Source organism: Porites lutea, chromosome 2, assembly GCF_958299795.1.
Source record: "Porites lutea chromosome 2, jaPorLute2.1, whole genome shotgun sequence".
Classification (NCBI taxonomy): Eukaryota; Metazoa; Cnidaria; class Anthozoa; order Scleractinia; family Poritidae; genus Porites; species Porites lutea.
Window position 1 is genome coordinate 41,667,426 of NC_133202.1, and position 13,100 is coordinate 41,680,525.

General features: G+C 42.6%; 1 protein-coding gene across 1 annotated transcript; it reads right to left on the bottom strand.

Moving 5' to 3' along the window:
• Positions 1–4,331: 4,331 nt before the first annotated feature.
• Positions 4,332–5,618, bottom strand: LOC140926222 (uncharacterized). The gene is made up of 2 exons (XM_073375997.1): positions 5,360–5,618; positions 4,332–4,675 (listed from the first exon to the last, which is right to left on the bottom strand). Exons 1-2 carry the CDS (start codon positions 5,616–5,618, stop codon positions 4,332–4,334), a joined length of 603 nt encoding a protein of 200 aa, XP_073232098.1.
• Positions 5,619–13,100: the final 7,482 nt, after the last annotated feature.

A 13,100-nucleotide genomic window follows, 5' to 3' on the forward strand; every position in this document is an offset into this window, starting at 1 on the left:
TAGTACTCGGTTGCTAGTGAATTTCTTTAAAACATCGAATCAGTGCCAGTGTGTATCTAAATCAACAACCAAATTTATGTATAAGGATTCCCATTTAAAAACGATAAAAATCACATTACAAACGATCAACGTACCGAAATTTTACTCGATGGTGTTCCCTGTATACAGCTCTCATCAATTGATATGCCCTCTCATCTATAGCCTCGTAACAACCATGGGATTTTGGTACATAGTGCAATGCTGCTGATGGATTGGGAATCGCTAACAGCGCCAATTTCTCCAAAGACATCATTTTCATGCTGCTGCTTTTGGTGCACTGAAGCAATTAAACTGGTGACCGTGTAATTAATTTTGTATGAGTTAATTCCCTAATGACTTGATCGCATCTTATTGGTTTCTGAAGCAACATTAACCTCGTTTATCATTACACGCGCCACAATTCACAACATAATTTGCAGTAAACGCAATACACGATAACAGTCTTTTCTTTCCAATATGAAGTTCTACGGACTTGTGGATGCTAACAACAAGCCCTTTGGAAGACTACGTCCAGTTGAAATCCAAATGATTCTTATTTTTTGAGCTTCCGTAGCTGAAACCAACGACAAGCGGGAAAAACCCTTGGCTCAACTCGTTAGAATTCCCAGTTTGAATTTACTGTTGACTGAGAAGTCGTAATCCAAGATCGGACGAATGAGAATGGGGAAACCGCTGTCCAAGGCGTCCACGGTAGCTTTTAGAGACAGAATAGCAGAGAGCTGGGCCGATAACTCGGTTGAAATAGAGCGAGGTAGATCATTGAAACCAACTAACTCTCGTGTAGTGATTTTCTCGGCCTGACGGACAAAATCGTCCAGCTCTTGGAAGCGCAGAAGGGATGCGAGAGCTCGATTTATCTCCATGGTATATGTGGACAGAAATTCCAATGAAGCGTTATGGCGGCACTGTTCCGTTTTCGCGAAAGCTCGAAATTCGGTTTGCCAGGCGCGAAATGTCTTGTCAACGGTACGGAGGGCGTCTGATAGGCTTTTGACGCTTGTAGTGAGGCGATCAGTCATTTTGATTAAGTAAACTTGCTTGCCGTAAACCGTATGGACCATACGTTGTGTGGTGGACATAGCGTCAGTCATTTGAAACAGGAGGCGAATAAGACCAGAAATATTATCGGAACACGAGTGCCCGCTGTGTTCCCATAGCCAACGTATCGCGCCTAGGACTCCCGCGCTGCAAGCCCAGGCTTCTCTCTTTGAGCGCTGGCGCAGCAGAGGCGTTCGTAGAGAGACTGGGTCTGACATGACATTGTAGCCCAAGAGCGACAATGCTGTGGGGATGTTGCGAAGTGACGTGTCCTGCAATTCAACTGAGATTCTTTTCGGGTCAGATAAAAATAATAACGGCGCAGGAAATAATCACATTCGATAAGATTACTGACGTCGGGAAGAGAGGAAACGCGACGAATAACCCGTTGAATGGAACGAACTGAAAGTAATTTAGTGTTTCCAATTTAATCAGCTTATTCGATTGTGCATCGAAGACACGAAGTATGGGAGTCGACAAGAAGTGTTCTGAGAACAGAATACAAATCCTAGAAAAATCAACAAAAATAAACCAAACTTTCGTCCAAGAGGTCAACTTCGTAGCTGTCTCAAGAGTTCAACAACGAGTGGGAGGAATAAGAAATGGTCCAAAGTTAAGACCGAGCCATCGAGTTTCCGAACGAGGCCTTCACTCCAACTTCTTGAGCGTATTGAATTAGGGCGCATAAACCACAGCAACAAGTCATCAAGAGGTCGTTGACGAATCTTGCCCCGAATTTGAGTCATGAACCAAAGATTCGCAAGTGGGATGAAGGTCACAATAACTGATCGTAGAAACGCTTCTGTTGTGGAGAGAAAGTGTTGTTAAGAACAGGAACTGGACCAAGGCGATGAGGAATGAGATCAACGTGTACACTGATCAACGTTGTGTCTTCGTAAAAGGCCAGGACTTGTGGATTGCTGCTTAACATCAAGGAATCAGGGTAGAGGGTGATTACCTTGCCGGTCGGGTCAAATTGAGTAGAATGAACTGTGCTGGGGTGAAAATCCACAAGAAGCAACAAAGCAAAGCTGAGGAGATAAACACTTGAAAATGGGCGATAATGGCAAAAAATAGGCTCGACCGACTTAACTGGAGGTGAAATTGGTTCAACTTGAGGATGAGTTGTAACAGTTGGAATTACCGGTAGCAAAGAGAAAAGGCGGCAATTACAGGTATGTCAGGAGAAGTCTGCTCAGCGGAATAACTGGCGTGATGAACGATATTCTTCGCACGGGGGTGGTCCTGGTAGTATTTCGTAATAAGGGAAGGATCGAGGATGTTTTCCAAGGGTTCCCAAGTCGGTTCCAGGAGGAATGAATCGTCAACGTCTTCCGGAGGGCAACGGATCGGCCGTGAAGCAGGATCAACATAAGGTTTCATGTGGGAAACATGAACTGTCGTAGAAATACGGCGATTATCGGTTACTCGGAGGACATAGTTCACAGGTGACGTTTGAGCGACAATTGTGTACGGGCCATGCCAGGAGAAGAGTTAGGACTTAGTCCACGTTTAGTTTTGGGGGTGTAAACCACAGCATACCAAGTGGAAGTAGCATCGCGTTCATAGTAGTCCTTCATTCTCTGCTGTGCGCGTTGAATGTTGATTTTAGCAAGGCGCTTAACTTCTTCAATGTGTTGGATAATACGAGCACGATGATCGCGGATAGAGGCGGAAACATCAGTAGGTTTTAGGAGACTGACATCACGAGGGAGTCACGGGTTGCGACAATAGAGTAACATAAACGGGCTTTCTCCTGTTATCTCATTTGGGCTGGTCCGGTAAGCAAAGAGGGCTGCTGGAATATGACGGTCCCAGTCATCCTGTGAGGCGGAAACATATTGAGACAAGGTGTGCACCAGTGTCTGATTAAAACGTTCTGTTAGGCCGTTACACTGGAGATGAAAGGCGGTAGTGTTAACTTTCTCTGTGTTGACCAGAAGACATACTTCACGGTTGAGTTTAGACAGGAAATTTGTACCCCTATCGGACAGGAGCTTACGCGGGGCGCCGTGACGACCAATAATTTCGTTAACAAGCAGGTCAGCAACAACAGGCGCGTCGATAGCAGGTGCTGCAAAGCACTCGGGCTAATTTGTTAAGTAGTCGGTAAAGACAATAAGGTATCTATTGGCAGACTTGGTAACTGGAAAAGTGCCCACTGCATCGACCCCTTTCATGTCAAATGGACCTTCTACAGGTATAGGCAGCAGGGGGGCCTTGGGGCGGTTTTTAGGTGACTTTTTCATAGCACAGTGAACGCAGCTCGTGCACCAGTGTTGAACGTCAGCGAATAGACCACGCCAATAGTACCGTTCGCGCACCTTTTCGTAGGTCTTTTGAACGCCAAGGTGGCCTCCTCCCAAGGGGAGGTCGTGCACTGATAACAGGATCTCGTGACGCAAAGCAGTAGGAACTACCAACTGGAAGCGAGGTGTGGTCAGGCGTCCTTTACCTGGTGTCCATATATGGCATAGTAGTCCATCCTGATCGAGGTAATAATCATTGATTGTGTGTAGGAGCGCTTTAGCAGACTGATTATGTAAGGGTAGGAGATCATGTTCTAAAAAGTCGATTATATCAGTAAGTGAAGGGTCACGGCGCTGGAGCTCGTAAATACGGTCGGTTTGAATTCCTGGCTCGTCAAGGGCGGCAACTAAGGGAAAATACGGTATTCTGGACAAAGCGTCTGCGTTTCCGTTAGTGGTACCAGAGCGATGTTTTATCTCAAAATCATACTGCTGGAGGAGGACGCTCCAACGAGCGAGTCTACCAGTGGGTTCTTTTAGTGTCATGAGCCATTTTAGAACATGGTGATCAGTGTAAATGGTAAAGTGTCTACCATACAAATACCGTAAAAATCCGAAAATAAGCCCCGGGGCTTATATTTTTCAAAGGCCCTTTTTGAGGGGCTTATTTTTGGAGGGGCTTATATTCGGAGGGAAATTTGCGTCTCAAAATCGATTGGGCTAACCTTATAGTTGGAAGTAAATTTACCGTTATTGCTTTGTTTTACTTTGTATTTGAGGGCAATTTTCCAAGTACAAGCCAACGGGGGGCTTATCTTCGGAGGGTCGATTTGACAGAGGGTTTTTGCGTTACCGGTTTCGGAGGCTTATATTTGGAGGGGCTTATTTTCGGAATTTTACGGTAGCTTTGAAAGTGTTTGATACCCTCTACAACAGCGAAGCCTTCACGTTCTGTAACGCTGTAGTTTCGTTCTGCGGGGTTAAGGCTTCTCCCAGCGTAGGCAATCACTCGCTCTTTTCCTTCTTGTCTTGGCCTAATACCATACCAATCCCTTCGTCAGAGGCGTCAACATATAGGTCCAAAGGGAGAGTGAAGTCTGGATAGTCGAGAATAGGTGCTTCAGTCAGAGCTTGTTTTAATGTGTCGAATGCGGCTTGGCAGTTCTCGTCCCAAACAAAAGGAGTACTTTTTCTAGTAAGGTTATTTAATGGTTCGGCGATCTTTGCGAAGCCACGAACAAACTTGCTGTAATAATTGCGAAGACCCAGGAACGAACGGACTTGTTTGACATTACATGGGACTGGAAACTCTTTTACAACACTGACTCTCTGTGGGTCGGGCTGTACACCTGCGGAGGAGACGACGTGGGCAAGATAGTTGACTTGATCGCAACAGAAGTGGCACTTGCTTGGTTTCAGGTTGATATTGACTTTGCCTGACTCCTCGGAAGTGGAAAGGAATCCTTTTCAGTTACAGCGTTTATTCGGCGATAGTCTACACAGAAACGGTCTCCTCCGTCTTTCTTACTCACGAGGACAATCGGCGCCGCCCAGGGGCTAGTGGATTCACGGATAATTCCTCTGGCTAGCATGTCATCAATATGCTGGTTGACTGAACTTTCTTTGCTTCTGGGATGCGGTAAGGCCGTGAGCGGATAGGTGCCGAGTATCCGGTATCAATTGTGTATTTAATGATACCCGTCCGCCCCAGCTCATCAGGAGTCAATGCAAAGACATCACGGTATTTGTTAAGCAGATATTTTAGGGCTTGTTGTTGGTCAGCGGTCACTTTCGAGTTGGACAGATCGACATGGGAAGCAGCGTCATCTTGAGGCTGTGAGTCTTTACTGAGAGGGGTGCTATCGTGTTCTTGTATACAGCTAATACCTTCCATGGAGGTGAGGGCACCTAAAGTTGTTCCTTCATTGATAACAACTGGCTTGGCCGTGGGAATTATCACAAGAATGGAACGTCTCCATCTGCAGTCGGGTTAGCAAGGATGGCGGCTCCCTGGATGCAATATTTATGGATACGTTGAGGGCTGGGTTCTATCAGTCCTGTTCCCTCGATGATTGTTTCTTGTTCCATCTTGGCCAGTAAAATCGTTTCTGCTTGAGGAGGTTTAACGTAGGAAGTTACTGCTCGGACTACTTGGGTAGCTGGTAAGCATTCCAGGGGGGTACTGTCAGTGAGCTGAACTGTGCGGTCCCGGAAATCTATGACAGCTCCCTTCTCTTCAAGGAAATCTCTTCCCACGACTGCTTCATAACCTAGGTCATCGATAACGTACATTTGGCACTAATAAAGCTCTCCATTGACTTCCAAAGGCAAGGTGGCTTGTCCTAGGATAGGTAGACGTTCACCGCTGACTGTATTGACCGCAGGCACTGGACTGGGCGTAGTCGTCGATGACATAGACATGAAAAGTGAGCTATTAAGGACCGTAATAGATGCTCCTGTGTCAACTAATAGTTTTACAGGAAAATCAGCAATTGTTCAAAGCAACGACAGATCTTTAGGTTTAATTACAATGTTCGTATTTGCTGCTTGTTTAGTGGCGCATGCTGAGTATGAATTGTCAGAAGAAGAGGGCTCTGTGGCTGTTGATTCTTGTGTCTGGCTGTTCGAGACAAGAGGTTCTTTAATAGCAGTCACAGCAGTTTCTTGTATTTGGGAGTCTTGGATAACGTTTTCTACTGCGTTATTTTCGTCACTATCAGCAACAGAAACAAGGTCGTTACAGCTCTGAGCATCATGTTTACTTTGCTCGGCAGCGATAGTGGAGTTGTGCTCAGGATAGGTGCTTCCAATGTCTGCGTTACAAGCTTATTCGGTGGAATTAGTCGAGTCTTGGTGCTCAAATTGGGCAACAACTTGTTCTGCGGTATCTTCGGCTTCTAAAGCAGCTATTCTTGTGCCGGACTGTGTGCGTGGCTGAGTGTTTTGAGGATTTTGATATTGATTTCGTTGGTCAACTCTAGCATAACAGTTCTGTCTCACGTGACCCACTCGACCACAGATGTCACAAACCGGGCATCCTTCCCGGGTCCGCACTCTTTGTTGTTCTTGTCGATTGTTTCTATTGGCATGGGTTCTCATAAATCCGTCTAATCCTGCTTGCATTCTACGCATTTCATTCTTCATTTTCTCTTGAAAGGCGTCTTGGCTATCGTAATTCATGCGGTTCTGGAATTGCTGTGGTTGCTGTGGACCACGCTGAGAGGTCCTTAAAAATCTGTTTTCTTCCCTAAGGCGCTGCAGTTCTTCTGATTCACTGCCAGAGTGATTACATTTACTTGTAGAGGGCTGATTGGCTGCAATAGCGTTAAAATGTTCTTCTAAAGTTATACCCCTTTTCTGACGAACTTGTTCTTGTAAGTACCGCAGTTCTTCATCTGCCGATTGTGTGGCGACTGGTTGGTAAGCAGCAATTTTAGGCCCTGAACTTTCTTGAGGACGATTTCCAACCATTCTCACTTGTTGATCAATCTTTCCTTCAAGGTGAATAACTTTGTTGTCTAAGGCGGTAGTGTGCTGGGGCGAGAACTGGTAGGCGGTGACTGTAGCTTCCGGCTTAGAGGATCTTATAGTCATTGTAGACACCATGGTATCTAATTGCTGTTGCATGCGGGTTGATGGATTGTTGGCCTGTTTGAGTCAGGCGAGCGAAGTTCTCAGCTTCTCTGAAGGTTCTTGGTTGTCGCATCAATACTTCCTTCTGTGTGTAAGCCTTGGGTGAAGAACCATACTTTCTCTTTCTCGATTAGTTCAAGATTATCAAACATGTGTTGTAGATCTTCGCTGTATCTAACTAATGGCTCGTTTGGACCTTGCTTTCTGGCGGTTAGTTTCTGTCTCAAACGTCATACTTGATCCTTCGAGGAAAAACGTTCGCGTAGCATAATATAAAGTTTTTCAAAATCATCTTTATCGCTAAAAGCTAAAGAACGGAAGAAGGACTCGGCGGGCCCCGCTAAATGCGAAGCAAGTTCAGCTAACGCGGCCTTGCTATCAGTTTTAATACGTCGACGCTCTAAATGAAGACCAAATTTTTCTATCCATCGTTCCAGGTTCTCATTTTCGTATCCGTGGAATAATGTCAGCTTTATTGTGCCTGTTAGTCCTTGAGGGGAATAATTTTGATCCATTTCCTGGGCCACTTCGGTACATCGGCCCAAATGTTGTTGCAATTCAATGATTGTTTGTTGTAGTCCTTGAAAGGTACTCGCATCCATGTCGTTGTCAAATTCTGCTATATTTTCTTCACTGCTGGATCTGTTTGTTGAATAATTTGGGATAAAATCGTCGTATTCTAGGTGGTCTGAACTTCCTTCTTTCTCGTTTTGGAATAGTTTTCTCGGGCGTTTTGGTACGGAAATAAGTGGGGTATCTTCGTGTAACGATTCCTCGCTTTCTTATGTATCACTTGAATGACTGGATTCACTTGAGGTGTCTGTCCTCTCGGCGGTTGGTCTTGGAATTATGGCGGGATTTTCGCTGAGTGTATTCAAAGCTTGTAAAATTGACGCTGATTCTGATTGATCCGTGTTTAATGGCTCTTGGTTCTCAATTTCTCCTTCGGGTGGATTGCTGGTATTCGTGGTATCAGCGTTTTCTTGTAAACAAATTTTACAGGATATTTGATTATCGTTTCCTTCTCGGATGCACTGGTCGCAATAATCTTCTACAAATTGTTGACTGGTACCGAATTTCTTCTGGGACGATCCAGGAATTAAACGGAATTTTGGGCGTAGATTGTAGTAGGTTTCGGAACTACTCTTTTTCATAAGGTAAATTACATACAAGTTTCTCTTTTTTCGTTTTGCTATGGGATAGCAAAGTTTATCCTGCTTTTTTTTTTCTTCAATGTAGGACAAATAGGTAAAGTGTCTAGGAAAACACTAAAAGTTCGTGGATAAATATTGGATGATTAACTTCTTCGTGGATAAATAGTAGGTAATTGCGAACAAATACGATTTTGCAAGTTGGCACAAAACGAAATGAAGCAAGCAATACTCGGAGAATATAATTCTTCCGAGGGAATTACCTCTGTTAAAAGTTCCTTTCCTGGCTTGTTTTTTTTCTGTCTTCGCAGTCTTCACGGAACAAAGAAACTTGCCCGGGTTCTCCACCACTGTGACGTTAGGTTTTTAGGGTGTCCTTCGTCTTTAACTCTCGCAAAATGCGTGGCGTTGCGCTGGACAAATAGAAGATAATCGACGGGACGATTCGGATAACTGAAGGACGGAATGGGACTAAAGCTCGGTAGAACACTTCGCTGGGCTGCGTGGCCAACGTCACAAACAACGCCAGAGGTACAGGGCCGTCAGTAACTTGTCCGTAGGGCAAAGTAGAGATAACTTCAACAGGATTGGAACTCTTCACATGTGTTTAATCTTCTCACGTAGTTAACTCCTTGAAAACGCAAGTAATTCAAATTGTACAATGTACAAGCTTGCTTATATGTGCTTTCTATATGCTAATGTAGTTCGAATAAACGTTCGGCGATTCTTTCAACTCAAATGAGTTTTACAACAGAATAAGTATCTAAACGGAAAATATATTAAAAATCTAACTTCGAAAATGAACTGTTTACATGAAAAAGAGATGATTTATATTGCTAAAAAGTCGATTCAGCGTTTTGCTCTAACTTAAGTAAACACAGGTGTCGAGGAAAGATATTACATATTCCGCACGCTTTCTCTTGAATATTGGTTAGAAGCCAGAGTGCTTTATTTCTGAGGCAAATTGCAAAGTAAATATTACTTTCTACAGTTACCCGTTTGTGAAACTAAATAGTACTGCTTGTTTTATAGAAAGAAATGATAACAAGTAACGTTTAAGACCTTAAAACAATTGAATTGCGAACTACATTAACATGCAAAAACTACGTGCAGGTTGTACCAGAGCAAGCGGCTATGTTTACACTCAATCAGCAGTTTTTCCGGATTTGCTAGTTGAACTGATTGCAAGTAAGAAGTTGCAGAGATGAATGTTTGAACGATTTTCCTTTGTAGGATCCGAAGTAATTATGAACAAGAAACCCAAAAAGCAAGTAGTTGAGCAGCTTCATTTTTCCCATCAAAGGTTAATTACGATCGGAACTCCTTACTGCTTATGAATCTTGGTAAAACAAATCGTAACACCGCTGAATAAACACTCGTCTTTGCAGGGTTTTCTGTGATTGTAAAGTCATTGTTTTGAAATAATATTTGAAATGGTGGAAACTTAACTCTAAGTTCCGTTTTAAAGACAAGAACAAAACATTGAAAGTTATACTGAAATATTGGCTGTGACAATAATATATTTCCCACATGCCACAAAATTATTAAGTGGGTCATACCATGTTTCTTTAGATGGCTAATACGTGATGGTAAACCAGGGGTACGTACAATTTCAGAAATGAGGAAATTGGAATTTCCGGTTGGAATGCCAATTATGGTTCGAGTCATACCGTCCGGAAAGCATCAGAAAATATGGGCTGTGATTTGAGGCGAATCAACTTTTCCGACATTTGAGTGTCTTCAGCTGATTTTAATACACTTTGTAGCTACTGGTCGTTCTCCCACTTTGTCAAACTTTATAGTTTTATGTTTTTACACAAGATTTCAACCCGGGTGGTTTGTGTAAATGGAAAGTATACCCAGACCTTTGCTGTCATTGCAATCGTATTTTACAGTTGCAAACTTAAGATTAGGTACTCGATAACAAAGCGTTTACGCGACCAATCCTCAAATTATACTCACAATGGTGAGCTATTTTATCTAGGGCTTTACATTTAGATTATGTTTTCTTGTGTTCGCTATTTTCTCCTTTTCAGATCAAGACTTTTCTTTTCCCTTTCAGAGACTTCTTCCCCCCCCCCCCTTATTTTTCTCTAGGAAACAAAAAGTCACGCCAGGCAATATAACCTTTTACGGTTTTTTTCAACTTTGACATGAACTGGTAAGGGGGGAAATCCATCGAGACCACCGAAAAGAGAGCCTTAATATTGGAAAAACTGTTGAGTTTGAACGTGATTTATTGAAGACCAACGAAGATATTGCTCTTCAATTGCGACGTTGCGAAAATTCACAGATGTTTGTATATTGGGGAGCACCAACGCCCCCCTCCCCCCCCCCCCCACCATAAAAACGTCGCAAATTTGCGGAGCTATATCTTCGCTCCCTCGAGACGTGTCTCTCGTAAATTTGGTAATTTTACTTATTTAAAGGCGCTCTTTTCAGTGGTTTAGACGGATTTTTCCTAACCGTGGAAGGGTCAATTACCGTAAATGATCGATTAAGTGCCGCTACTCGAATAACCGCCGCTCTCGAAAAAGCGCCACACCTTTACCGAAAATAATTTAATAGGCGCCCCTCTCGAATAAGTGCTGCGGTTCTAATTTGGGTATTTAGTTACGGCGCTTGATATAAAGAGATATCAAAACCGTATCGCTTGAGAAATAAGACTTCGACCACTGCAACTCGTGAGTTCTAGGTTTTTAATGTAGGGAAACTCTTGAAACCCGGTTCATGTAACAATTCGATATACAATATATACTAAATTGTGCATACCTAGTACGCGCCTCACTTAATTCTCTCTATATTGCCCTCATTGTTTTACCCATAGTTGAAATAAGCGTCCGTCTGAGTCCACCCAACGTTCCTGTTTGTTAACTAAGGATTTCGTGAAATAAACCCTTTTTTTGTGTGATTTAGTTTTCTTTCCACTTTTTTTGCGTCCTTCACGTTCGAAGCCTTTACTTTATACCGCAGTCGCATGCAAATGAGTTCCTCTTAATTTATACCCTCGCCTTTGCCTATTTTCCTTCCGTAAGAGGCCGTTGCCATTTTTAACGGTCGATGCCACCATTGGTAACCAAGCCTTTAGTCATGATGGATGTAAAATATTCCCTGGATTAAGTTACAATAAGACAAATAATACGTTTTTGAATAGTGTTTGCAAAGATCCTTCTATTATTATGGTTGCACTCTTTTTAACGAATTATCTTAATGATATTTCGTGTTTTACATCTTTTAATCTTTTAATTGAAAATAGTTTTCTATTTATATTATTACCTGTATTAGTGTAAAGTTTATATGTTTAGTGTGTTTTTGTGCGTTGTTGCTCAGGGCTCCCATTGATAACAGACAGCTTTTTGCATCTGAAGGGGCTAACCTGAGCGGTATAAATTAATAAAGGTTCTTCTTCTTCTTCTTCTTAGAAAGAACGAAGTTGAAACCCAAGTTGAATTTACGTACTTTCAATAACAGGTCAAAAATTTTCTAAGTATCTCAAAAATGGCAGCGACCGTTTGGGTTCAAGCTCGGCCTCGCGGGCAGTGGGAATTTTGAGTTGGTACTCGCGGTATGCTGCGGAGTACCACATGGTAATCATTATTATGTCCTGTGATAGTTTAGTTGATTCTTTCTTTTTTCATAACTAATTTTCAGATATTTTTATGGTTTCATTTGTTCATGTTTAAAATGTTTTGATAAGTTCTCAAGACCAATTTCCTCTGGACTGGTTAATGTTTCAGTAATCAAGTGTAAGGATGTTTCAAAGGTCGTGCTACTGCCGTGCTAAGCTGGCTCGATTGTAGCTCGACTGCAGCACGGCACTAACACGACTTGGTTTCAGACGTCGAATCTAATTCAGTCGAATAGAACGGCTGTTGTCGAAAACAAAACACGAAAATAAAGAAACGATTTAGCAAACTTAAAAATGTGTTCTAGCTAATGTATTCATAATTTATGAAGAGGCTATTTGCAATAAGAGGTCATGTGACATCGATGAAAGTTATATGATTTTGCCTTCGAAAAACGATTAGTGGGTCATATCTCAAACAAAATAATAGTGATTTGGTTTTTCAAACCCGCACCATTTTCTTAAAATGGATAAGTTCGTGGCTGGTCACGTGACCAAAATGTGATTTTTAAAAGTATGAATTACCTCTTTCTGAACTCAAATTTTGCACTTACACTTCAAGGAAAATGTTGAAAAGACGAAGTGGTAACGTTTACAGCACATCTGAGCGTCACTATCAAACGTTTGACAAGATATAAGCAAAAAATAGTTTTGGCCGCCATGTTGGAGGGCAAGAGTATGCCCTCCAACATGGCGGCCAATACAAATCATACTACTTTGTTGAAATATCGATGTGCCATGAAATATCTTCCTTAAAAGCGTTTCCTCTCAAATTTCGGCTGTAAGATAATTTTAATGTGCTCTGTCAATTTTTGGCATCAGCAAGATTCCAACTCATTGTTTAAAGGTAACATTGGTCACGTGACCTCTTAGTGCAATTGGCCTATTGAGTTCGGCACGGCAGTAGCGGGACGTTTGAAACCAACTCGAGCTACTGCCGTGTAGCACGGCAAAGCTTCACGTGCTACACAGCCGTAGCACGACTCGGTTTCAAACGTTGCACTACTGCTGTGCTAAAGTCGAATTTAATTCGATCAATTTAGTTCGGCAAGGCAGTAGCACGACGTTTGAAACGGGCCTAAGCTTGGTTGACATGAATGTGTTTGGAAGGCTTTCTTGTTTTGTTCGATAAACAAGTGCAGGGAAAGGGAACTCAAAGGTGTTTGTTCTTTAACAGCCAACTGCCTAAACGGGATACATGTACAGCAATTGTCAAAAAATTCAGATCCTTTAAAAGCACAGTATTAGCAGACTGGAGCACTCCTCTCTGTCATTTTAGTGCAGTCACTAGAACATTGATTGTTTAATCAAGTGGTTGAGTATTTGATTCCCATGCCATCAGATATTCTTTCCCCTCATGGAGCC